General features: G+C 50.0%; 1 protein-coding gene across 2 annotated transcripts; it reads right to left on the bottom strand.

Moving 5' to 3' along the window:
• Window positions 1–27,538, bottom strand: CES1 (carboxylesterase 1). Of its 2 annotated transcripts, XM_016221008.2 has the most exons (15): window positions 27,487–27,538; window positions 24,593–24,595; window positions 22,528–22,732; window positions 21,084–21,228; window positions 18,536–18,669; window positions 16,811–16,964; window positions 14,742–14,846; window positions 12,896–13,000; window positions 8,655–8,693; window positions 5,902–6,042; window positions 4,429–4,509; window positions 4,019–4,166; window positions 1,472–1,603; window positions 446–518; window positions 1–184 (listed from the first exon to the last, which is right to left on the bottom strand). In XM_016221008.2, the coding sequence occupies exons 1-15, from the start codon at window positions 27,536–27,538 to the stop codon at window positions 1–3; spliced, it is 1,701 nt and encodes a 566-aa protein (XP_016076494.2). The 2 variants fall into 2 exon arrangements, with proteins under 2 accessions (XP_016076494.2, XP_016076493.2); XM_016221007.2 differs by lacking the exon at window positions 24,593–24,595.

The following is a 27,538-nucleotide window of genomic DNA, read 5'->3' on the forward strand; positions in this document are numbered from 1 at the left end:
TCACAGCTCAACGCGTTCTGTTTGGGGCGTCTTCTTGGCTGTGTCCTTGGTGAGGAGCTCGGTCCAGAAGGCCACTTCCTTGTCTTTCAGCTTCTGGGCTGCCTGGGTGGTGACGCCCAGCTGCAGGTATCCTTCCTCCTGGTCGTACACAGGCCAGTGGGGCAATCCCTCCCCATTGGGGTTCCTGGGAACAGAAAATAATTAAATAGAAATGCCCCAAAGCTACTGTGTGCTCAAAACAACTCTCAGCAATTTGCAGGAATCCCCCAGCTTCCCCAAAGGACCTGCACGCCTCCGGAGCCCGGGCCTCACCATCTCCCGGGCAGTCTGTCCTCAGAGAGCTCTCGTGCCGGAGGTCTCAGCCAGGAGTCTGACCCCCCATGTTAGAAGCTACTCCTCCCAACAAACATGCCCTGGCCCCCCAGCCCTGCCCTGCTCTGCTCACCCAGTCCGAGCGAAGTTGCCCCAGAATCTCATCAGCATCTTGCTGAGTTTAATCTCCTCTTCGGAGGCACCGTCTGGAGGGAAGAAGAGGAAAAGCCTTTGCTGCTCCAAGTGCGTTCATGGGCCGGCAGCAGCCAAATCACCTGCGTGCTTGTTAGAAATCCAGAATCTGAGCTCTTACTCCAAACCTACTGGGTCAAAGGCTGCATTTTACGAAGACCCTGGGTCATTTGTGTGCACTTGGAACTGGAGAGTTACTGATGGGGGACTCGGCGAAGGACTCTGGTCAGCACACAAGCTAAGGCCTTTGTGTTCTGTGCCCGCCTGCCCCCTTCAGAGTCTCAATGCCACACCCAGGGTTTCTGCTACAGCCACCCCACCTCCCAGGATTGTCGTTTTTTGGGTGTGTTCTTAATCTCTGTCATCCATCCACATTTTCACAGAATCTGAAAAATCACAGAGCCCAAGGAGCCTAAGGCGTCATCCAGTCAGGATATGGCGCTGGTGTGTCCAACAGCCCTGAGGCGGGTCGCACACAAGTCGTCTATAACTGCTGATAGTTACGGTATTGAAGACATTTGTGGAAGGCTGTCTAAAATATCATATTCCTAAATACATTACATTTTTAAAAATAAGAGTCTTAGATAAATGATAGATGATAGGTAGATAGGTGGTTGGGTAGATAGAGGGGCGGGCGTACATTAGCCCTGGTTCAAGGTTAACACCAGTTCTAGCCTTACTCTTACTTCTGATAGGCTCTGTGAGTGGGATGTGACTGGTGATATTTTAGCCCTGGAGCATGGCCCTGTATCACTGATGCCCCGGTCTGGATCTTCAGAGTGACCAGGAATGAGAGGACACGCATGCACACTCTCCACCGTGCATGTCAGAGCAAGAACCTTTGTCGTTCAACCTGTCACGCTGAATTCGGAAAACTAAGACCCGGAGGGAAGGAGGAACCTGCCCAAGGCCACCGAACTGAGCCTTGACCACAGATCTCCTATCTCCAAGCTTGTAGGGCCATCACCTTTTAGAAGCGGAGCCCCGAAGACCGAGAAGATCTCATCCCCGTGGTCCCCTTTCACCGTCTTGGGCCTCATGTCCGAGAAGAAGCTTGGTCGGTACCCAAACTCATACATGTAGGTGGGGTTTCCGGCATCTGAGAAAACACAATTAACACAGGATGCACAGCTAGGTGGCGCCAAGGCCTCTGGGGTCCTGAGCACAAAACAACAATCATATCAGTAGCAGCTGCCCATGTGAGCGCCAGCTGTGTGCTAGACAGTGTCCTGCACATGGGTTGTCAGCATAAGAGAGAAACAGAGACTCTGAGAAGTTCCCAGAGTTGATTAAGGGAGCAGGTGGAACAAATCTGAGCCAGGAAGTTGTTGAATGAATGAATGAATGAATGAATGAATGAATGAATGAATGAATGAATGAATGATTGAGACCTTGGGTAAATCCACTCAAAATAGCTATTATTATAGGGGCATTGGGTCAATTCACCTAAACCCCTCTGCCTATTGATGAATTCACGCAGGAACACCCGAGTACATACAGTTTACTATATTTCACTGATAACAGACTACTTTTCATCCCTTTGAAGGGTACCTGCAGCCCAATAGGTACCCCTTGGGGACAGTAAAAATTTGGAAAATGTTGAAAAAAGGAAAATGAACAAAATCACTTATAATCCCACCATCCAGAGAAAACACTGTTAATATTTTAGCACATATCCCTTCTATTTAAATAAAATTGGGATAATGTTGGGTATGTTATCTGGTAATGACTGTAATCACTTCTTACATCATTAAATATTCATCCACAAAATAGTTTACCGACATTTGCCATCCCAGCCGGAAGGTGTAATTTACTTATTGCCTCCCCACCTCTTGGTTTGGCAAGAGGTGCTGTCTGGGAGATGAACCCTTCTGTGGCCCATGATCCCCTTGTTAAACATTGACATTGAGGAGATGCCAACCACATAGTGTTCTAGGAACAAAAACAATATGAAATTAACTTTCAAGTTATATGTAAGACATGGAAAGCTTATTAGAAGAAAATACATTGAAAATGTATAGCGGGTTCTTCCAAGGCAAAGAACTGTGGGTGATATCGAGTCTCTTCTTCATGTGTTCCCAGGTTTTCAAAACGTTCTACAACTGTGTTATTAATTTTATATTCAGAAATGTTTTTTGAATCAAAAAGAGTGTGAGACAAATACAAAAGTGAAAGAATCACATTCAGAAAATCTGTGTAGTCCTGGCAAACAAAACAAAACAAAAAAAACCCCTCCTGAACTCAAAGTCAAGAGATATCAGCCAAAAAAATCAAGTCCAGGCTGGGATCAGCAAAAATTACAGAAAGGGGTACTGCCAATTAGACACGAAGCAAGAGGCAAGACCAGGTTTATGAAAGAACAGATTTGACCTCTTTCATCAGGACCCTTGGGAGGGGGAAGCAGTGACTAGAATGAACATCACTGTGCTGGACACCTGGAAACACAGGAGGTCAGCTATAGCTACTTTTTATCATGTTTATGACACTTGAGAACTTTAAAACCCTCCCAGCACCATAGACAGAGAGGTGTGGACCAGAGAACCATTTCCCGGCTTACTGACTAGGTGAAGGAGGGGTCCTAGGAAAGGAAGGGCCCAGAAGGAGCACCTCCTCTCTCGGTGAGCTCACCCCTCCCTGACCTCACACCCGCCCACACAGCCTTGGGTCAATGCCGGAAGGCCCAAGGCCCCGTGGTAGACCCCACACACATAGGGATGGACAAAAGCTGGCCACAGGCATGGACCTGCCCCCACACCTGCCACTGCTCCCCCCCTTTGGTTTTCTTGGTCCTGGACAGCCCTCCTGACCCTACGCTTGCTTTTGCTCTTCCCCCAGCTCCACTGGCTCTGACCTTGGAAACCTTCCAGAACCCATCTTCCAAGATTGGCCATCTAGCCCACACACCCCATAACCTCAGCTGAGGAGCCCCTGGGGCACATGCTGTTGGTGCTTCACCGATTCCTACTTCTGGGCATGCCAGCCTGACTTCACCTCCAGCATCGGTAGCTCTTTGCCTGAGGTCTTCAGCCAGCAAAGACCACTCTGCCCATAGTACAGTAGGTCGGCGCTCCAGGGAATTCACACCCCCTTGTGAACAGTCTTTAACCAACGTAGAAGGATAAATACCCCGGCTCCTTCATCACTTAGGGTAACCCTGAGACATGGCTCCTGCTGGATGCCCAGGGCACCCCAGCTCCAGGTGTTCATGGCGGGTATTTGCTTGGCCATGCAGCACGACTGGCTCCCTCTCCTTCCCATGTCACCTCTCCACTCCTCTAACAGTGTCTTCTGGGATCATCTCCAAATAAACTAGTTGCATTTGGACCCTTTTCTCAGATTCTTCTTCTGGCAGAAACCAAAATAGGACAGTGCCCCACCTCTGGCCACATGGAACCAGCCTAGGAGGCCTGACCTTCTGCAGTTTGCACATATATGTCTATGCTGAGGGGTGGGCAGGACACAGACCGAAGTCGGTGGGGTTGATGTCCCCTCCTGTCCAGTCTCTGGGACTTACCTCTGTGGCCACGGGCTATAATCACAGCTGGGACACCAAATAACACATCTCCCATCATATCCAAGAACCGGTCTTTCTTTTTGACAGGGTCGTCTGTCCCTCCTAAATACTTCTCAGCGGCCGCTGGAGTCAGTTCTTCAGGGATGTTCTGAAATGGATCAAGAGTGTAAGTGACTGCCACCCTCGGTGAGTGACACCGCTTCTCCAGCCAGCGAGGAAGGCTTGTGTTTATGGTGACACTCTCAAGTCCTGTGCAAACCCTCCCCTCCCCCAGTGGCAAGGTGGAAAAGGCAAAAAATGGGGAGAAAACCCTCTGGCTCCAGTCTTCATTCTGGAATTTAATCCTCAGCGACTTAATCCTCAGTGATCTGAGGCAATGCCCTGTCCCTCCCTGGGTCTCAGCCCCTTACAGTGGCGGTGTAGGACTTCCACAAGAGTGAAGCGGCCGTCTTCTCATCCAGCTTGTCTTCAGAGATTGGGTAACCCAGCATCTGTTAAAACAATGGTTTAGCTTTTGTGAATCATTGGGAATTAACAGGAAGAACCAAACTGACCAGCCAACCTGTTGGGCCTTGACCAGCAAGGTCTTGGATGAGTTGGGCAAAATCAATAAATGAAATGGACTTATATCCAGGAACTCAAGGAGTGCAAAGAAGGCAAAGCAGAGGTTAAGAGGAGCTGCCCCAGCCCTTTGCAAGCTGGTGCTGAAGGATGGGGCTCTGGGGTGGACGACAAATACCCCCGCACCTCTCGGATGACCAAGGAAGCCCTGAATCCTGTCATCGTGGCTTTGGACCTTCCCTATAACCTTTGACGTGTCTCAAGTGAGAACTGCAGAACAGCTCTACGCATAACCATCCCATGGACACCTCCGCACTAAGAGCCTGACCAAACTCTCCTGCGGCTCCTAGCAGCTTAGGATGACTGACCCCAGCCCCCGAGACAGCTCCTGCTGCAGGAGAATTGACTGTTCCAGCCAAAGCCTGGTGCTAGGCAGATAGGCCCTTGAAGCCCCTCTCAGAGCCCTTTGCAGTTATGAATCCTGTCTCTGCCCTTGGAGAGGTAAGTCTACCACCCATACTGTTTGCTCAAGGACCTGGGAGCCAGCCCTCTGAAATGCAGGTGCTCAGGACAACTCCTGCTGTCTCCCAGTCCCTGCGAACGAGAGCTGCCAAGGTTCAGGGGCACCTTGCTTCGACTCACAGCACTGCTCCTGACACACACAGGAGAGGCTTCCTGCTCCCCCAGGTAAGAACCGCTTCACAGACCCGGGCCTCGTCGACGGACGGGCCCCTGCGCGGCAGCCCTGAGATGGCGCCAGCCTTTCGTTTCAGGCTCTGAGTTAAGCCTGAAACTGCTTCAATTAGCGTCCAGCTTTGTTTCTCTTCGACAGAAGGGAAAGCCCTTGCTAACTTGGAGAGGTCAATTTTACCTCAAGGGGCAGCAAGCTCCTCTGAATCGTTCTAATTAGGTGACTAAGAGCCTGCGTGGGGATTTGTGGAGCAACTGTGAGCACCAAGCCCGAGGGGAGAAGCTGCAGAGCCCCAGGTCTCACTCCCCTTACTCCTGAGCTCCTCCCCTTCCCAGGCCTCAGTTTCCCCATCTGCAGATATAATTCTCTCTACCGGCCCTCCCAGCACCTACATTTCAGGGTTCTTGGGCTGGAGATAATCAGAGAGTTTGGGAGAGGGGTCCCCAGGCCTCCACCACCCAGGTGTCAATTGGGCCATCCCAGAGAAGGTTTCCATGGAAATGTCAACTTGTGCACAGGGGGCAGCTGCCTTGAACCCAGACGGGGTCAGGAGGAAAAGATCCTGCGACCAGAGATGGGAGGCTGATGGGATGGGAGCCGAGGCGAGTCTGAGAGGCCCAGCCGTGCTCACCGTTGGGAGAATCCAGCCAAACTCTTGCTGGTTGATCCCGATGATGTATGGAACGGAGTTGAATTGCTTCTCTGCCATAATCTCTTCCGGCATCTTCGTCAGCAGCACCCCATCAACCACAGAGGACACGAAGGGATGGTTCTGGGTAAGAGGACAGAAGAGTGTCTGTGCGGCCCGTCTCCAGGTCACACCGTGCCCGCCTCTCAGCCCGCCTGGGCAGGGCCAGCACTGACACCCGGGTGCCTGTGGGCAGCGACCACAGAGCTCAGGGTCCTAACAAAGGGGCTAAGTCTGTGACCCCAGAGGGCAGAACTAGTCCCCGAGGGATTAGCATGGGCAGGTGATGGGGGGAAATCTCCCTCAAATTGAAATATATAAAAATATTATGTTATTATTTTTATTTCATATAAAAAATTCAGTGTGAAGTGTACATATATCTACATGTATCTCTCTCTCGCTATAGTCAATTCTCATTCTTCACAGTGGTTACGTTCTGTAGAGTCACCGTGGACTCGGAATTAGTGAACACTGAGCCACTGCTCCCAGGGGAAATACAGGGTTAGGTTCCTGCAAGCCTCTGGTCACAAATCTGGATTTGAAACCTGGCTCTGCCACTTCCTAGCAGATCACTTGGGAAAGTAATTTCACCTGTGCGTGCTACAGTTTCCTCATCTAGAAAATGGGTTGTTGTGGGGATTAAATGACTGACCATGTGGAAATGCTCAGCACAGTACCTGGTACGTTGAAAGGGCTTGGCAAGCATTAGGTAGACTCATGAGCAGTGTCATTACAGATCCCGCTTGAGGACACCAGTCCCGCCTGCTGCATTTCCCTCCCTGATGGAAGGTGGGCCTGGGCCATGCCTAGGCTCTGAGACCCTGCAGTTCTCAGGGCCTATGTCTGCTCTTCGAAGGCTGAGGAATGAGCGGCCAGTTCTGGCTGCCTGCAGTTCTGTCACGAGAACCTGACCCAGCAGGACAGGGCCCAGATCCTAACCCAATATGACTGTCCGCTGAGAAGGACATGGGAGCCACCCCTGCTCTGACAGGCTGCTGCGCAAGCCAACAAGCAGAGCAGCTCTTTCTGGAAGGAAGACACAGGGCAGGCCACGTGGAAACCGGACTTTTGTGGCAGGCTCTGGGGAACGAGCAGCACCAGCAGGCGAAGAAAGAAAGACGTGGGAATTTCCAAAGAGGGGGAGCCGCAGGAGCGACGGGATGCCAGGAACTCAAACCCCTAGAGTCCTGGACTTGGAGGGATGCTGCAGGGCAGACTGGAGAGAGGTCAGGGGGGGCAGTCTGTTTCCACACAATGCCTGGTGCATAGCAGGCACTCGGATGTGTTTTGAAGGAATAACTCCATGGAGACAAGGAGATTTGTGCTGTAAAAAGGGGGTGACGTGCCCTGACCTGCAGCATCAGGCATGGCAGCAGGGAGGCGGGGAAGGAAAGTAGAGGTGAAGGGAATGAAAGTCCAGGAGAGACAAGAGCCTCATCTGATCTGGGTGGCACAGGGCCCTCCCAGCTGGTATCCCTGCGCCTTTCTGTCCTTTCTCTACCATCTATTTCAACTTGGCAGCCAAAGATCCCCTTTGTTAAACCTAAGGTCGTAACTCCTCTGCTCAAAAACCCCAAGATGTTCCATCTCGCTTGGAATCAAAATCCAATTCCTTTAAGCGACCCCGTCGCCTCCCTTCCATTTAGCCTCAGCCCGTTCCCTCCCCTCACTCCCTCGACTCCAGCCACACTGGCCTCCTGCCTCCGGGCCTTTGCAGCTGCTATTTCCTCTGCCTCCACTTTTCCTGACAGCTGGCCCGCCCCTCCCCTGGAACTTGGCTCTCACGTCACCTTCGCATGGAGTCATTCCCAGATCCCACTATGTAAGCTCAAACCACTGGCAAACTCTATCTCCATTTCCCACTGTCTTTTCCCTGTAGCGCCGGCCATCATCAGACTCGCTACATATTTAATTTGTTGATGGTGCTCTCTCCCGGCTCCAAGAGGGCAGGGGCTTGTGTCTGCTTTGCCTGTTTTGCTGTACATTCCAGCTCAAAACCCAGGCCCTGGCACATAGTAAGTGCTAATGAAATCTTTGCCGAATGACTGGATAAATTTCACTTGATCCTCAAGACAGCTTCTAAGATAAGTGCTCCTATCCCGAGAGAAAGCAGAGGGCGGGACTGTAAGATGTTACCTCCCTTTGGAAGGTGGGAGGAGTGGGCGAAGGAGGTGGGGGGGATACTGTTGGAGTTTCCTGCATGGCTGGGAGGAGGGAGGTGTCCTCGGGACTGAGATTCCTGGCTCCCTTCCTGGTGGCCCTGCAAACAGTGCAGCCCATATGGCTAATCAACCTGCAGCCTCGCAGAAGACCTGGGCTCCTCAGTGCAGGCTCCTGAAGAACCTTCATCCAGTTACTTCCACCTCCCGTGGTGGGAGTTTCTAGTCCAGCCTTCTCCCACTGGGGCATTTTGGGGAGCAGGAAATGAAACCAAGAAAGGGTGTAGGCTGGGCTCAGGGCACACAGAGTTAATGACTAAGAGCACTGGACTGGGAGTCATGGGAAGGGGTTCCAGTCCCACATCTGGTCCTCCTAGCTGTGTTACCCAGGCAAGTCACTGCCCCTCTCTGGGCTTCAGAAATATAAACACAAGGAGTTACTGTGAGTCCACAGGGAGAATTCTTTTATTCATCTTTAACTGGAGCTTAACGGTGTCAAGATTTAAAACCTGTAATCAAGAAACCAAAGGTCCTTACCTCTTTGGGATCTCCATGAAAATCCATACTGAAAAAATTCTGTGAAAACAAAGGCAGAGGGTGTGGGTGAGGAGGCTTCGTGGGAGAAAGGCTGGTCTTTGTCAGCTGTGCACCGAAGGTACCAGGTTCTCCCTCCCAGTGCCACCCGGACTGGGCAAAGAGGAAGTGGGCAGGACACTGGCTCCCCTGGGCATGAGCACAAGGGTCTAGGAGGGGGGAGCTCTGGAGAGGATGTCTGTTGTTTGTGCCTGCTCTGCCCTCCATCTATTCCTCTTCTTGTTCCCTAGGCAACAACACACCCCAATTTTCCTTTAGGGGACTCCCTCAACTTCATTGTGTGAGCCCAGGCATCTCTATAACACCTGGGGTGCCCCATCTTCCTGACCACAGAGATTGGTTCATGGGTGGGCATGGTGCCCGCGTCAGGCTAGTATAACTCTTGCTAGAGTTATTAGGAAAGGGATTTCTAGGCAGATAGTGCTGGGGGTGGAGATGTTGATCATGCTCAATTGACTGTGGTTGTGAAAGGGGGGAGGGCACCTAATAGGGATCGGACCATAGATGTTCAATAATTCTCCACCTTACTAACAACTATAGATAAGAGGTTGTCTTGCAAACCCTGGGAAACTGGAGGGTGTGCTGCAAGAAGAAAAACAGAGGCTGTAAAAAGATAAGACACACCTTGGGGCCTGGGTGGGTCCATTGCTTAGAAAAGAAAATGCATTTTGAGAACAAAGGACAGGCTGTGCTTTGACTTGGTTGCTGTGCCTGAAGCCTGACCTGCCTCAGGGAGTTTGCCTCAGGAATGCTGACCTTTCTCAGGTCCCAGGAACTGTTGGAACTGGTTTTTTGTTTGCTTGTTTGTTTTGTTTTTTCAGGGAAATTTCTTTTCACTTCAATCACTGAAGTAACAAAACCAAAACAGAAAAGCATATTTCTCAAGACTAATGGGAATAATTTAATGAGAAGAAAAAAGTTGACAGTCCTTTTGTCAAACACATAATATCATAAAAAAATAGCACTCATAATCACTACCTCTTATTATCTGCCACAAACCAGGCACTGTTCTAGGTACCTGACTCATTGCCATGCCTAACAGCCCACTGAAGTCCTCTTATCCCCATTTTACAGATGAAGAAACTGAGTCTCATACACTACTTAAAGGGCTGACATGAATTTAATCCCTAGCTAACTCCATGGCCCATGTGCTTCATTATGTTACACACTCCCCTGAAATATTTGTCTTTGAAAGTTCACAGAAAACACAAAATCATATATTTTGCAAAACAGAAAGCAAATTTCTCCAAAAAAGAAGCGCAAGGCTTATAGTCAAATGTTATTTTCTTAAATAATGCTATATATAATTCTTTCAATAATGTTGCTATTCATTAAAATACTTTGGGAATCTGGTTCTAAAATTGTTGCCTGTAAATCCTGCAGCACCTTTTCTTTGACTATTTTTGCTGATCAAAAATCTTTGTCCATTAGAAATGGGCTTCACTTAGAAGTAACCTGAAAGCATTTGGAACTTCTGTTTCATGCATAAAGCGAGTGATAAAAGCAGTTAATATAATATTTGCTCAAAAATGTTTCCAGCAATCTCTTGGTGACATCATCATCGTAGTGAAGTCAGCTGCGGCCCTCAATCCATTGGCTTCGTTTTATAAGAAATCTCTCAGAGACATCATGATTTCTCCATCATAATACATTTGAGAAGTTTACCTAATAATATGAATTTTCCATGAATAATGTCATTGATATCACAGAAATAAATCTTCATTCATCTCAGATGGAACTGGGTTTTAACACCATTGAAAATTAACTACCTTGTTATTGAATTTCAAGATCCTGGAAGGAGACACAGGAACCACAGACCCTGCAACCATCCCCTTTCTTTCCCCCTTACATGTAGCCTTTCTTCCTCACCCCTATACAATCAACCAGCTAGGAAGGAGAGAGAGGACAGATTTTATGTGGGCAAATCCTCCTGCTCTCTCAATTTGTTGGCATTATTGAAATAAAAGCTCATATGATTCAACCCTCTCTCTGCTTAATTGGCTCAAGTGGTGACAGGCAGTCCGACCATTGTGTCCAGTTTCAATAGAATGTATGTCTAGAGTGCTTTTGTTGCCTTTAATCTCCCCAGGGGACAAACCTGCCTGAGAGTAAAACCAACACTGAGAGGTAAAAAATTGAGGGGTAGAGACAGATTCTAAATAACATATGTGTATCTGGATCTAGCCATGCCTGAAGCCAGCTACTCCTGAACTTCTCAGTTATCTGAAGATTTTGTTACAATACATTATTTTTTCTGCTCAAGACACTTTGCAAAGAGTTTTCTCATCTTGCATCAGGAAGTCCTCACTCACATAACCTCGCTGAAATTCACCCCACCCCATGCTTCACTTTGTGTACGCTCACCAATATTGCACTGGTTTAATGCTACGCTGCAGCTAACAGGTCTGACTTGCAGGCAGAAACTAACTAGTAGGGTCCCTTCATTATGAGTTGTAGCTCTACTGGCCAGGCCAGGTGTTTATGATGTGTGTGTGTGTGTGTGTGTGTGTGTGTGTGTGTGTTGAGAGAGTGGATAAATATGGAAAGACTTCCACATTATCGCAGAAAATCTCAGAAGGGTAATATGGGCTCTTAGGTTCTCTGGGTTTTGCAAAAGTCACCAGTTCTCCCCCTTACAATCTTACAAACTGGGTCCTCTTGTGCCACATGGAATAATTGTGCCTCTTTCCAGGCATCAGAAAACAGCTGTGTTTTAATTCTTTAAATAAAACACCTTACTTGAGCCTGAGAAACCAGTATCCAAGCCCTAAGGCCACCCTAGGTTCAACCCATGGAAACAGAACAGAGTTCAGTGTGAGAGGCCAGCCCCCGGGTGCCCAGGAATGTATTCAACAGCCCAGGGTTCAGACAGGATGTCTAGAAACTCAGGCTACTTTGGGGCTCACATTCATACCCTCTCCACAAAAAAGGGAATTATTCCCATTGGCCTTAGGTGCTGTATTCTCTTGGTGTCTATCCTACTGTAGCTTCCCTGTAATGACCCACGCCATAGCCATGCAACAGTCCTCAAATGTCACCTTCTCTGTGAGGCATCCCTGCTGACCATAACGAATGATCCTCTCCTCTGTACTTCCACCATACTAGTGGGTGGGTGGGTGGATGGATGGATGGATGGATGGATGGATGGATGGATGGATGGATATATGGATGGATGGATGGATGGATGGATGGATGGATGGATGGATGGATGGATGGATGGATGGATGGATATATGGATGGATGGATGGATGGATGGATGGATGGATGGATGGATGGATGGATGGATGGATGGATGGATGGATATATGGATGGATGGATGGATGGATGGATGGATGGATGGATGGATGGATGGATGGATAAATGGATGGATTTGGTCAATACATGGAGTATGGATGTATTGGATGGTTGAGTAATAACTGGCATATATGTGATAAATGGATCGCTGATTTTAAAAGGATGAATGGTGGAGTGAAGATACATCGTAGCTGGATGGTTCGTGAATGATTGATAATAGATTAATAAAAGTTATGGATACATTGATAGTAGAATGATAAAATAATATTGATGAATTGTATATATTTGTGGGTGGACAGATAGATAATAAGATGACAAATGGATGGATGGATGGTTGAATGGATGGATGGATGGGTGGATGGATGGATGGATGGATAAATGGATGGTTGGATGGATGAATGGATGGATAGATGGTTACCCTAGAATCACAACTAAGGCAAGGTCTCAGAAAATCTAGAAAATTGGGCCACCACTGGGTTATAATTGATCATTTCTAAATTAACCAAGATGAATTTTGAAAACCTTTCTGAGAATCTTTGTTCTTAATATCCCCATTCCCCAAACGCTGGATGGTAGTTACCCCTGGGAGTAAACAATATCTAATTTCTTCAAAATATCTTTGAAAACAAGAATGACAAAAGAGTAAATTTTGACAGAGCTGGGGAATTATTACACTATTGATTATTATGTTAGTTTTAGACTTTGCTAACATTTTTAGATATTTCATAACATAAAAGAAAAAAAGAAATTCCCCATTCAGATTCAGGGGTGACATTACTCCTGAGAGTCAAGATGCTGTCCCAGGCGGTTTTTCTTGGGGCAAGGGGGCAGCTGGAATGATGAAGCCTGGGGCCATGTTTACAGGGCCAGGGGAGAATGGATACACTTACCATTTTCTCTGACGCCTCCAAGAGCTCATCCTCTGACTTCTGACGTAGGCAGTCCACCATGACCGCTGATGTGGTGGTTTTACACCCAGCAAAGGTAGCAATTTTCTGCAGTGATCACAGGCAACAGCAGAATTCAAGAGCCTTGTTCCTTTTGTCAATCAGTAGGAAGTGTTCTATCCCAACCTCAATTTCTAAAGGCAGTAGGGGGTAGGGGAAAATTCTCTAGACCAGCAGGTATGGGTCCTGGGTCTCAGTCAGGCCAATTATACAACCTCTGTCTCAGTTACCTTATCTCTCATAAAATGGGCAAAATGATCCCGAAACTGAATGTCTAAAGGAGAGCAGCATGGAGTGGGCTTAAGAGCACGGAACCCAGAATCCCACTGTCCGGTTTCAAATCTTGGCTCATCCTCTTACTAGCATTTGGCCTCTACCAAATATTGGAAAGTGTGGCCAGAGGAGAAGTTGAAATAGAAGAAGGCAGGCTCCACGATGGCAGGGCCATGGAGAGTGTACATTAAAGGGGTTGAGGGAAGCACACAAGAGCAAGAATAAAAGTCTTAAATTCCCTTCATTTGCCAATTTCTAGTTCCTGTTTAATAGTGAAATCTAGCCCCATCTCTGCCACCTGTTTCCTTTAAATAAATTCCCTCTTTCCCGACTTAAGCCTGGTCAAGCGGACTTCTGTTGTTTACAGCCAAAGAGTTCTGGAAAACATTCTCAAAATTCTTGGTGTCTTCATTTCCTCCCCTCCTACTTACCAGCCCTTTTAAATCTGGCTCCTGCCACCTCCCCGCCCCCCCCCCCACCATGAAGCCACTCTCACAGCCCAACTACAATGCTCCCATCCCCAGCTCCAGCGGGCACTCATCCACAGACCCCTTTGTTGCTCTCCCTTCCTTGGATTCCTAAGAGTCTCCAGATAAAGACAAAGTCCTCACCAGGGTCCTGTGCAGCATGGCCCCTGCCAATGTCCCCATCCTCAGCTCACTCCAGGCTCCCTCTGCTCTTTTTGCTCTGGCCACATCGGCCTTACTCTCTCTCACTCAAGATACTTCCTCCTGCCACAGGACATTTACACATGTCCCTGCTTCCTAGAACATTCATTTCTCACCAAGTAAATTCCTGCTCATCCTTACGATCTCACCTTATCGATCACTTTCTTCAGAAATCCTTTCCTGATAACATCCCCCTACACCCTGGACTAAGTGCTCCTTTTGAATTCTCTCCTGAAATTAAGTACCTCTCCTTATTGCTCTTGTCACAGCTGACATTCTATAATTGGATGATTACTTAATCACTAATCCGTGGCCTCCATTAGAATGGACGCCTCACGAGGCTGCTAGATGTCTGACTTTATAAAAATTATTTGTTGAGGGAACAAATGGATCAATGAATAAATTCTCCAGGAACCCACCCCAGTCACAAGGCCCCCAGGGAGAAACCTCTCCAGGCCCACATGCTGCAAGGGTACGGTGACCAGAACTCAGGCCTTGGGGACATGAGGCTTCACGGCAGTCCACTTCCCACGCTCTGGCCCGGCACCCCATCTCGGCCCACTTTGGGGAGTGTGGTCAGTGGACAGTGACCGTGTTGGCAGTCCAGAGTTCTGAGCTTGAGTCAGAGCTCTGCCCTGGTCACCTGCTGGTCACTTGGCAAGCTGCTCTGCTCTCTGACCCAGTTTGCCCTGCAGTGCCACTGGGAGGGAGAGCGAGTTGGCTCCCTGCTCCTCTGCTCGGCCTTTCTCCTGTGATTCCCGGTGTCTGCTGGATGCCACGGAGTGGAGGCCCCTGAGGACCCCAGGAGAGCAGAGCAAAGGGGGTGAGGGCTCTCCAGTGTGACCTACCTGAGCTAAGGCCTTCGTGTCTTTCTTGACCAGGGCAGAAGTGAGGGTCACGCCACTCTCAGAGATGGCACGGTGGAAGAGGTTCTTGGCCAGGGGAGTTAACACCTGGGAGGGGCATGGAGAGGAAGAGAGTTTAGGCTCATGGGGAGGGGGTCTTCACGAGCTTCCCTACCTCTGCCCTGGCCCATTCCCCTGGAGGCCCTGGGCTCAGTGGACTTGACAGGTCCTCGCCTGGCCTGGCCTGTTCCCCAGGCTGACCCCGAGGCCTGGCTTCTCCAAGAAAACCTCAGCCGGTGAAAGCTGAGGATGCAGAGTGTGAGGCAAGCGCTGATTGTAACAATCAAAAGTATCTGAAAGAGAGTTTGGCAATTCCTAGTAACACTTTAAAGATAGAGTTCTGCATCTCCATTTCCATTTCTAAGAATTCGCCCTAAGAAAAGCAATCATGGCCCCGGCTGGTTTGGCTCAGTGGTTAGAGCATTGGCGTGTGGACTGAAGGGTCCCGGGTTCGATTCCAGCCAAGCACATGTACCTTGGTTACAGGCTCGATCCCAAGCCCTGATCAGGGTGCGCATGGGAGGCAACCAATTGATGTGTCTCTCACATTGATGTTTCTCTCTCCCCCCCTTCCACTCTCTCTGAAAAGCAATGGGAAAAATATCCTCGGGTGAGGATTGAAAAAAGAAAAACAAAGATCATGGAGGCACACCATGCCCCGTGGGCGTGCTCATGCTGTTTATACTGGGAAACTGGGAGAGTACCCAGGGTTCCAAAATGATGACGTTGGGTGAATAAGTTATTTTTCATTCTCACCATGGGCTACTATGCAACTATAAAAAATAAAATTATGGCAGAGTACTTAATGGTTAGGGACATATTTATGTTCTATTATAATGTTAAGGAAGGTTTTTGTTTTAAAAATCACTAATAGCCCCGCTGGGTGTGGCTCAGTGATTGAGCATTGACCTAGGATCCAGGAGATCGCGGTTCGATCAGGGCACATGCCCGGGTTGCGGGCTCGATCCCCAGTTGGGGCGTGCAGGAGGCAGTCCATTGATGACTCTCATCATTGATGTTTCTCTCTCCCTCTCCCTTCCTCTCTCTGAAATCAATAAAAATATATTTTTTTAAAAATCACAAATAAATGATTGACAGATGGATCCATAGTAGGGTGAGCCAAGGAAAAAAGACTAGAAACATGTATCAAAATGTCCGTGGTGACCATCCCTGGGTGACGTAGTCATGTGGGGTTTCCTTTTCTTCTTTAGACTTATCTGTACATTTCCTTTTCCTCTTTACAAAATATAAAAATTTCTTCTGAGTATTTGACTATGAAAGCAAATACTATGTTTTAAAACTATAGTAACACAGCTGACCCGCTGCTCAGCTGTGAGGCAGCTGGAGGGGCCCCAGCAGCTCCCAGCACCTGCTAACCGGGTTCCCCATCTTTGCCTCCCTCGGTCTCCTATGGCCCCATCCCCCACACCAGGCTTGCAGGTGTGTCTGCGTATATCCCCTGCCCGGTCCCCACTTCCATCCCACCTTCTCATCTCCCCCCAAGTCCTGCTCATCTGCTTCCCCAGCCCAGCCCCCCTCTTTCTCAGAGACTGCTGTCCCCTTTCGGGGGTGCGGACGAGCCATCAGAGGAGGCCCCTGCCCTGTTCTTAGTGCTCGTGTCCTCTGGACACGCAGATCTGGCTTTAAGCTGAACAATGACACTCTGCCCAGCTCTCACCCTTGCCTCCTCCTCGTAATTTGCCCACCCTGCTCCCCCAGACAAGTGAGGCGAGCCCCAGGTAAAATGATTAGGAAGGAGAGAGCTCAGCCAAGTTAGAGGAGGAGGAATGTTGCTGGCTGGGGCTGGAGATTATTACGGCCCCAGGAATCTAACTGAACCCTGAGCTTCCTGGGGGCCAAGGAGAGTTTAGTCATTAGCTCTCCACCATCTGATTCTGCGCAGAGTAGGGCCAGCCTTGAATCCAAGTCTTGCTAATAAAGGTGCCCATCGCTAGAACGGCTGGTCTTCCAAGGGCCCCATCAGCAGCCACATCAGGGCCAGGAACACTTACAAGAACAGAGACACTTTCACCTCCTGCTGACTCTCCAAAGATGGTCACAGAGCCTGGGTTCCCTCCAAAGTTGGCAATGTTCTCCTGGACCCAGCGCAGTGCGGCCAGCTGGTCAAAGTGACCCCAGTTGCCCGTGCTGTGTTCATCCCCTGTGCTGTGAGTAAAAAAACGGGGGGGAGGTGAGGGGGGGTAGAGTCATCATGGCAGGGTTCTCAAGACCACAGATTGGGCTGGGGGCTCTGGGTGAGCCTTCCACAGCCCTGCCTCGGAGATTTTCACTGTCTCCCATTCCTGTGGCATTGTTTCATTTAGGGCTCTACATTCATTCACCTGGCATCTACTTATTGAGCAACTGCCATGTGCTAAACACTGTTCTGAGAGCCAGGAGCACATCTGAGAAACGAAACAGGCAAAATCTTTACACAGAGCTCACAGTAAAGATCATAAAGGAATAGATAAATATAGACTGTAACACCAGGTAGTGAAAATGCTTTCAGGAAAAAGTAAAACAGCATAAGGGAAAAGGCAGGGATGGGGCAGTGGGGTCTTATTTCAGCTTATATGTCCAGGGAAGGCCTCTTTGAGGCAGCAGCATCTGAGCATAGATTTGAATGAATGAGCACAAGAGCCCTGCAAAAATCTAAAGAAAGGAATTCCAGGCAACAGAAACAGGAAGTGCAAAGGCCCCGGGGCCCAGGGAACAAAAGTGTGAGTACAGAACATGCAGGCAAGAGAAGGAAGTATTTCAAACAGGTGGGAAGGATCATGTGTGGATGCTGCCAAGGTTGGGTCAAGACCGGGTGGGTCATTGGTGACCTCAACCAGAACAGTCCAGTGGCATGGTCGGAGTAGAAACCTGACTGGTGTGGGGAGAGGAGAGACTGGAAGGACAGAAAGCGTGGAGAGCTGATGGGGCAGTTTTAATGCAAAGGGGTGCAGGAAAACGGGTCGGGGGGTGAGAGAGATGAAGAATCTCAATGAAAGCAATGCATCCAGGGACATGACTCACCTACAACCCTCCTCCAGGCCGACAGATCTTTCCAGTGAGTGTCCACCCCACCTCTAGCCAGCCTAGCAGCATCTCAGGGTCCGAGGTCCTGAGGCCAGTGCATTTAGAAAATATACCAGTAACTGTGTCCTAAGGAAACTTGGTTCCTGTCTCCACAGGGACTGGATGGAGAAGATGCTAGCCTTGACCCAGGCATGTGCCAAATGCGGAAGGAAATGGGGTGAGTGAACCCGACATTCCTCCTGGGAAGGTTGTCTACTGGAGTTAGATGCTCTGACAACCTCCCAGCTCCAGCCCTGAGTCTGTCCCTTCCTTACTTTCCCATGAGAGGTAAGATGTTTAAACTGCTGCTCTAACGGATGTCCTGTTAATTGTCATTTCAGAGGTGTGCAATGTGCTGTGGCAGCACAGGTAAAAAGGAGATGTGTATTTCAGAGGAGGTAACATTTGAGTTGGGCCTTATAGGCTGAATAGGAGTTTGTCAGGTAGAATAGGGATTCCAGGCAGAGGAAACAGCACATGCAAGAGCTCAGAAGCAAGTGGAGCAGTGAGGCTGGGAAATGAGATGGTAGATGGAAACCAATTATGAAGGGATTTGGATGCCTTACTAGGGAACTTAGCAAAGATCTCCTTAAGGGCTGACATGACATGACCAGAACTGGGTCCTAGCACCCTCAGTTTGAGGGCCATGTGCAGCGAGGAGCCCAATATCTTACCTGAAGAATCCCCAGATGCCCAGGCGGTACTGAATGGTCACCACCACCACGTTTTCATGGGCAGAGAGGACCGTCCCATCATAGGTGGATGCTCCGCCCATTATGAGACCACCTCCGTGGATCCACACCATCACCTGGACAGGGAGGAAGCAGCCACACTAGCTGTAGGAAGCAGAGCTGGGAAGGACCTCAAGAGGTGGTCTGGTTTGGTCACCTCCCTCTTGACCATGACTCAGGGAGGCCATTCTCCAAAGTTTATCTGTCCCGGCAGAGCTGGAGCAGGCAGCCACCCTCCTCCCCATTCTCCCAGCTGGGGCCAGGCCGCTGCCCCACCCAGTGCACCCCGGCTGCCCCGCCTGTCTCTCCAGCCCCTGCGCTGCCTCCGCCCGAAGCTCTTCACGCTGAGAACACCATCATGGGAACAGCCAAGGCCAAGGGTGTCACCTTCTCCCTAATACTCTCATCAGCCTCATGCCTGGACCCCTCGCCAGCTCAACACACTCTGCCTGAAGCAGCCCTTATAATTCAGTTCCATTAGTTACCTCTTGTGTGGTGAATTAAACTCCTCTCGTGCGTGTCAATCATCATCTCAAGCAGCACACGTGCCCACAGTGGCATCTCTTCTTAACACCCCTCCCCTCTCCCTCTGCATCCTCAAATCCCACCAGTCCTCCAAAAAACAGCCTAAATGCCACCTCCTCCAAGAAGTCTTCCATTATTTGACACACATAATCTTAAAACCTATAAAATTCTATAAGTAAGAATTGAGGATGAGGGTGGACACAATTCATAATGAGTGGCTCTCATATTTAAAGAGCTCACTTTTTCAGGGACGTGAGAGTGGCTCAAACAATAATATTGTAATTATTTTGTTAGTGAAACTATAAAAGAACTCTTAACAAGAACTATGTGCCAAGTACTGTTCTAAGCACTTTAAAATAAACTCTCCATGTGGTAGACTACTGTTGTCCCATTTAACAGACAGAAAGAATGAGGCAATTAACCCGTCCAAGGTCACACAGCTAACAAGTGGCGGAGGCAGGACTTGAACCCATGCAGTCTGGCTCCAGAGCCCATATGCCGAGCCACCCAGCACACTGCAGCCAATGGCCACAGTGCAGTAGGTTGGCTGTTAGGTTGGAATAAGACCTTCCCTTCATTTCTAACTACGGTGTCAAGAGTACTTGCCCGTGTACTGAGCCAGGCACTAAGATAAAGCTTGGGATTCACTATTGAGTTCTCATATGTCACTATTCCTGTTTTGAGGACACAGAGCCAGCCTCTCGGCTAGTGAAAGGCAGAACCAGGATTTAAACCCAAGCCCTGTAGTTGCAGAGCCTGTGTCCATAAGGAAAGGTTCTCCTGCCTCTGTGCCCCCAGAGCGCCTGATCCTCCCACATCTCCCACCCTGCCTACCCCAGGCAGAGGGGCTGAGCTTCACCACCTGAGTGGAGGCTGAGCCCAGGTGGCCAGCAGCAATTTGCTGAGGAAGCTGGTCTGTCTGTGCAGCCCAGGTGATGGGATCCTCGAAGGAGGGGCCTGCCTGGTAATGGTTTTATGTTCTCCCTTTCCCCTAAACCCAAGTCTAGCTATGCACATGGGGGCACTGAGTACATAATAGAAGAATGAATGAATGAATGAATGAATGAATGAATGAATGAATGAATGAACCTGTGTCCCATCTCTTTGATCCAAGTGTGTGCGGTGCTGCTTCAATATGCAGCCATGAGCCAGGGACTCCCTCCCCCATCCCTGGGCACATCTTGCAAGGGTTGTTCCTGGGATACGCTGGGTGCTCGCATCCCTCCCTCTGCACTCCAGGGCTTGCCACCAGCAGACCCACCACCTTCCAGCTGGAAGCCTGCCCCTTCTCTGGGCCTCTGCGTGTTGAGGAAATGTTGACTCACTGGGACATCAACCCAGACAGACAATAAGGAAGGGAAATTAGCTAAAAGAAAATCACAGATATTTGGGCAAAGACAAAGGAAAGTACTTCTTGGACTGCCCCAGGCTCTGTCTCCAAACCTCTGTGTCACCATGGGAGGCTTGTCAGAGCAGGGTCTTTGCTGCTGACACAGACTCAGTTTCCCTGTCTGTACCATAAGGCACTGGTTTGGAGGTCAGAAAACTCTTGCTCTTGTCGTGCCAACCCTGGTGGGTGGCTTCGCTTCCCCCCTCTGTAAAGGAAGGGTTGGACCGTTGCCTTCTCTGTAAGATCCCTTCAAGCTCTAACTTTATTGGAAACGATGTCTTAGTTTCTCTGGGAATCAGATTCATACTCTTGCAAAGAACAGCGGTCACTTGTGTCCCTGTGTTAGCGTGAGAGAGCGTGGAGATGCACTGAGGGTTACAGATGTACAGCAGGGTCCCCCCCCCCCCCCCCAGGCGCCAAGGCTACCAACTGAAGTACGGAGAACTTGTGCTTCCTGTGGTGAGGAAAGAAAGCCCCAGGCCCCTGAAGTAGCCGTGGCTGTGCCGCTCCACCCCAAGCTGCCTTTGCCCTCCCCCAGCCTACACCAGAGGATCCTTCCAGTGCTGGCCCACTTACCGGGAGCCTGCTTTTCTTCGTCAAGTCAGCGGGAGTGTAAATATTTAGGTAGAGGCAGTCTTCAGAAAACCTGAAGGGAGTTCCCTCCTTTGTGAGGCTAAAGAGCTCGGAGAGCACCTGGGCTGTCACTGGATTTTGGGAGCACCTGCGAGGAGCAGAAGAAAGGAAAAGTCCTGAGGTTCAACCAGAGCTGAGCACAGAGCCATCCCCTGCTCTCAGGCGGGCCTTGCGCTGGGAGCTCTAGGCCTGCACAGAGCTGTTCTTCCCAGAGGGGGCGCTGGAGTGGATAGGAAGCTATCTGAGGGGGTGGGTCACAGTGGGGGGCCTGGGGCTCACTAAAGTCTCCCAGGACCGTGTACAGTAAGAAGGTTGGGCTCCTCTCCCCATCCTGGAGCCTTCTTCTGCAGCGGCTCAAGGAGGGGAGGCAACTAGCCCCTGCCTGCCTGGGAGGTGACAGTTTCTGCATGCCCTGGAGGCAGCCCTGGCTCTCCACTGGGCTCCCATGGTGGCTGCAGGCTGCCCACGTTCCCCCACCTGGTAAACCAGGTGGTCTAGTCCACAGGAGACTTCCATTAACCATGAGAAGTCACTCAACTGGCAGCAGACATCTGGAGCCCGAGACAGGTAAGGGTAAATATTTGCAGGGCGGTATCAGGAGAACTGCCTCGGCCACTAATGTGCTGGGTGACCCTGAGTGAATCCTCCCCGGCTCTGAGACCCAACCTGCCAGGCCTAAGCGAGGAGAGTGATTCTGTAAGGGTCCTGCAGCCCTGACGTGCTAAGAGTCTACCATCAACTCATCCATCCCAGGCAAGCGCTGTTGTTTGCCCTACTAAGGGATTGGAAGAAGCCAGCATAGATGATAATTGGTAACCTTTATTGAGTCCTCCCAGTGCGCCAGGCATTAATTACTCCTTGTGACTAGGTAGCTAGACACACTTGGGAATTGAGAACTTGCCCGGTCAACACCCCAAAGCAATCCCACCCACACACCTCCTGGCTCATCCCACTCCCCAAAGATAGCAAAGTTCAAGACAGGAGAAAAAATAGAATCATTGCTTCTGATCCCCATCAGCTGCTCAACTTTTAATTTTTCCCCAAAGCACTTACCATATTCTGACACATTATATCACTTATATATTAATTTTCGTATTGTTTATTATCGATCTCTCCCTGCTAGAACACAGGCTCCATGAAGGCAGGGGTATCTGTTTTATTCCCTAATGGAGCCCAGGAACCTAGAACATGCCTGGCACACAGTAGGTGCTCAATAAATATTTGTTGAATAAAGGGCTCTAGAACGCTGTGGGAGTTCTGGAATGTTTTAAGGATCTACCGTATCTTAAGGATTCCAGAACAATGGATGAGCCGCTCAGAGGCTGGCCTTGGCGCCTTCCTGCATCCCTTCGAGGCAAACATTCCCCTGAAAGATGCCCATGCTTACATAGGAGGGTGAGAGGTGGTGTTCTTCACGAAGGTCCATGGTTCTGCAGGCTGCGGAGGAGTGAACCTCAGGGGCCCAAGGGGTGGCTTGGCAAAAGGGACTCCCAGGAAAACGGCCACAGGCTGTGCAAATCCTTCCAAGCTGACATACTTCCCCAGGACTTGGCCCTGCGCGGTGTCCACAACAGGCGGCGAAGGTGGGTGCCCTGTAGACGTCAAGAGGAAATGAGGACCCACCAGCAGCGAAAGGTTTGAGCTGGATTCCAGGTGGGTCTTGTCACAGGTAACCCTGAAAGAGTCGCTTCAAGTCTTAGGCCTCGGGTTCTTCTTATGTAAAAAAGAGAGGAGGTGAACTGTCCTTCCAGAGGGCCCTGAGGAGCGAATGGGAATTGGAGGTACAGCAGCCGCGTGTAACCCATAAACGCGGGGACAGCTGCCTGGAGTGGACAGACCTACGGCTGCCACGCTTAGGAATCTGGAAACTTTATCCATTCGGGTCCCGACGCTGAGCTGCACCCTGGATGACAGGGCAAACGAGAGGCAGCTCCTCTTCTCAGAAACCTGAGCCTTGTAGGGACACTGAGAAGGAGCCACATAAATACTTGACCCCGCTGCCTCGAAGGAAGGGGAAGGAAGGGGACAGGGGTGGGTTTTGTGAGGGAGGCGTCAGCTGGTGTTACAGGAGTTAGAAGAGGGGGGCAAGGCCTTTTGATGGGTAGAAGCGTGGAGCAGTAACCTTGGTGCTGGGCCTGCAGCAGGAGAGGACCGAGCAAGGGGAGATGGGACCAGGGTGCAAAGCTTTAAAGAGAGGGAAGAGTGAGCCGAGGCGTGCAGACACACCACAGTCCCCCCCTGCCAGAGGGACAGAGAATGACCCACTGGGCCAGGGGGACCTCTAGGGAGCGGCAAATGATCCTGGAATGAGAAGGGTCATGTCTGGGAGGGCCTCGAGTGCCAGGCTGGGGGTTCAGGCTTCGGTTACTGGGGAAGCGAGCAGAGCAGCAGTGAATAGCTCTGGAGTACAGGAGAGCGACACAGTCAGCTTGAAGAGATTCTTAGGTGGCTCTGAGCAGGGTCACCAAGCGGGGAGGGGGGTCAGATTCCTACCTGTCCCATTCCTCTGGAGCAGATAGTTCTCCCTCACTGGGCTGAATTCACCTCCCTGCAGCTTGCATATCAGTCCTGGTTCTACCTGCGTGGACCATCCTGAACTTCCAGACACTCGACCGTGCCCATCCTCACGTCTCCCCTTGTCTGTCCTTGGTAGCCTCAGTGTATTTAAGCTCTCCCTTCCGGAAAGGATTTCTAACCTCTCATCCCCCCAGTGGCTCCCCTCTAAATACAGACAAAAAGCCAACATCTGCCCGGCCGGGCATGGCTCAGCGGTTGAGCGTCGACCTAGGATCCAGGCGATCAGGGTTCGATTCCTGGTCAGGGCACATGCCCGGGTTGCGGGCTGCGGCCGATCAATGACTCTCTCACCATTGATGTTTCTGTCTCTCTCTCTCCCTCTCCTTTCCTCCCTCTGAAATCAATAAAGATATATTTAAAAAAAAAAAAAAAAAAAAAGCGCCAACATCTCCCTCAAAGTGTGTGGCGAGAACAAAAAAGGGTAATTCAGATCTGGTCTCATAGAAGGCTCCCCAGTGACACTGGAGATGATACACGCAGAAGCAGGTTACAAAACAGCATCCACGTCTCATGATATGAAAGCCCCTCCCAGTCTGTGGCCATTTAAGCTGTTCTCCTTTGCCGTGGTTACTGATTATTACGACGAACATCGAGATGGACTTCCTTGGAAGCGTGTACATCAGATTATCAAGTGGTAGTGTCATTGCAGGGGATGTTTTTTCCTTTGCGCTTTCCAAGTTTTCTGCATTGAACATACAGTCCTTTTTGTAATTAGAAGGATTTTTTAATGAGTAAATACGATGATGTCTAAAAGGAATTTTGAAGAAGGACTTGGTCCCTGATCAGATGTGGGGGGCACAGAAGGAAAAGGAGATGGAAGAGCTGGTGGCGAGGCTGAGGTCCGATCCGGACGGATGCGGTGGATGCCAATGAACCGGCTGGGTGGGAAGACACCACAGGAAGCGGGCCTTTCAAGGCTGAAGGGGGCCAGGCCAGGGGGCAGAGTAGAATCATCTGCCTGAAGTGGGGGTCAACCCATGGATGTGCACGACGTCAGGAGGAGGCCAGGGCGTGAGAGAGAAAAGGCTGCAGAGGAAACACAGGGACAGCTGCAGCGGAGGCTGTCAGAGCGGTGGGGGGACAGCACCATGCTGGGGGCGGGACAGGGCCGAGCCCCACGGAGGCCATGAGACAAAGGGCGCTAAGAGTGCTGAGTTCCTCAAAGCAGGGAAGGGGGTAAAGTCCGAGAAGAAACCAGACCTGATAAGAGCCTGGCCTTTATGAAGCCAGCGATAACCTTCAAGGGACATGAAGTGCACAGAAGCCCAATAGGCAAGACCTGTGCCCTGATGGTAACAGCAGCAGTTCCCACTTATGTTATATGTAATGGTTATATGTCGAGCATCTCCTGCGTCCCAGAGGGGCATTCCAGTTCATTGGGTCTTCCCAAGGGCCTTGCCAGGTAGGCATTAATATGCCCATTTTACAGTTGAGAAAACTTAGGAGACAGAGGCAGCCAGAATGGACTTCTGAAGAGGGAAACAGGATGGCCTTGCCAGGGGTGAGCCAGCAGTTAGGAAATGCCCCACTCCTAAGTTGTCTCCTTTCTTACTCTGCCTTTCCACTCAGTTCCAGGCCTCTCAGAGAGCACACCCCCAGAAAGAAAAGAAAATCCAGATGGGGCCTGGGCCACAGCACTGTGGATTCAGGAGCCAGAGATAGGTGCAGAAACCTAGTTTTCTTTCTTTTTCTTTTTCTTTTTTTTTTAAATATCTTTATTGATTTCAGAGAGAGGAAAGGAGGAAAGAGATAGAAACATCAATGATGAGAGAGTCATTGATCGGCAGCCTCCTGCAAGCCCCCGACTAGGGATCGAGCCTGCAATCCGGGCATGTGCCCTGACTGGGAATCAAACCCTGATCGCCTGGATCCTAGGTCGATGCCCAACCGCTGAGCCACGCCCGGCTGGGCAGAAACCTAGTTTTCTTTAATCTGGTCTTTATCTTTTTTCCCTTTGACTCTAACTGGCTTCGCCCAAGCTCCCTGACTCACCCCCTTCCCTCTCCCTGGTTTAATCATTTAGCCCTCAACATCCAATTATCTTAGGAACAAGGTCCTGGGTCAATTGACTATTGATTCAATTTTTTTTAATGCTCACCCAAAGACATGCTTAGAGGCAGGGTGGCGGAGTGGGGGAGGGTGGAGAGAAATGCTGAGGTGAAAGACAAACATCAATTGGTTGCCTTCTGTACACGCCCTAACTGGAGGTGAAACCTGCAACCCAGGTTCGTGTCCTGACAGGTAGTCAAATGGAAGCCTTTTGCTGCGCAGGACGATTCTCAGCCAACTGAGCCACTCCAGTGGGGCTCAACTGACTACTGAGACAGAGCTTTCAATCAAACCAAACATATCTTGGCCTCAGTTGTGTTTGAGCCTCAGACCCAGGAAAGATAAAGCATCCCACAGAACAAACTGGATTGGACAACTCCATGGCTGACATCGGGACCAAGTGCAATGATGAACTACCCCTACCCTAGCACCAACCAAAGTGTAGAGACCACAACCCTAACTCTATTAGTCACCGTGATTAATGATTCCCGCCCCCCTATATAATCCATTCCCGAGAAGCCACTGGGGAGCCAGGTCTTTGAGCACAAACTACCTGTGACTCCGGGCATGGCACCATCTCCTTAACTAATCCTTACTTTCTTGGCTACAAACTCCTGTTCATGTCTTACTGGGCTTTGATGCATGCAGGCAAACGGACCCCTTCAGTCCGGTAACAACAGATTCCAGAGCACGGTTTCCCAGCTGACCTTGGGCAAGCTCACTTCCCTCTCTGAGTCTGTTTCTCCATCTATTAAATGGCATAGATGTATTCGCAGGTCCCTTAGCAGGTCCCTTGTCTTAACCTCCACGTCTTTTACTTTTTGTCTTCTGATACATTGACTGACATCTGAGGTATTGCTGACTCTGGAAGGCCTGCCCCCCTTAGAGTTAACCAGTTCCTAGAGATAGTCATGAAATTGCCCTTCTTCCACGCCTTCTTTCTCGGGCTCTCACGCCCATGCCGGTATCACCTTGCCCTAATCACTCCAGGACCAGATATGTGCCCAAACTGTTGAAACTGTCTATTTGTGTATCTTAAACCTGTTTGCCCTGAACTGCAACCACCATCAAGGCTCTGGCCCACAGTTCCTTACTCTATCTCCGAATTCACCCTGGGCTTCACCTTGTGACCACCCTGGAGGTGTGGCCCCCTCCCTCCTCTTGGGAACTGGGAGTAACACGCTATTTTTTTCAATGACAGTGGCTCCTGATCTGTTGGCCTTCCCAACATTTTCTATTAATACACTACACTTTAAAACAACCCCTTCATTTATGGACTCTTCCGTGTACTTCCTTCATTCCAATCATTGTGTTCTTTAGAAACCAACAAATAACAGCCCCGCAAGAGAGGTATCCTGATAGCACTCACTTTAGAGAGGGGGAAAGGAGTCACTATTAATATTCTGCTAAGCCACTCTCCATGATTTGGTCATATTTGGACTAATAAATAAGGGGGAAATAAACCTGAGCTCCTAAAAGTCCTCCTTCATGAGGCATGAGTTTTGCAGATGGTCCGCGTGCATGCAGTGCGGTCTGCAGGGTTCAGCACCCCTCGGTCTCCTGCAGACGGGGACTCAGGGCTGGCTGGGCTGGCACTCCCAGTCATGCTGTTTCAGAACTGCACCTGTCACACCTTTGTCCTGCATGCATTTCCCCCACCTCATCACCAGACACAGGTTTCCAAATGTGACCCCGCTATTTGTATTTCAGGAGGACTCACCCCAAGCTGTGCAAGCTGCGAGGGAGCCCAGGACCAGAGTGAAGATCCACAT

Source organism: Miniopterus natalensis, chromosome 18, assembly GCF_054644295.1.
Source record: "Miniopterus natalensis isolate mMinNat1 chromosome 18, mMinNat1.hap1, whole genome shotgun sequence".
Lineage (NCBI taxonomy): Eukaryota > Metazoa > Chordata > Mammalia > Chiroptera > Miniopteridae > Miniopterus > Miniopterus natalensis.

Bases quoted from the DNA above. Each gene is read 5' to 3' on its own strand.
- CES1 (XM_016221008.2), bottom strand. From the start codon at position 27,538: ATGTGGATCTTCACTCTGGTCCTGGGCTCCCTCGCAGCTTGCACAGCT. The intron at 16,965-18,535 runs GTAAGATATTGG...TTTTACTCACAG, and splicing joins GGCATCTGGGGATTCTTCAG to CACAGGGGATGAACACAGCA. The intron at 8,694-12,895 runs GTAAGTGTATCC...TTGTTTTCACAG, and splicing joins TGGAGGCGTCAGAGAAAATG to AATTTTTTCAGTATGGATTT.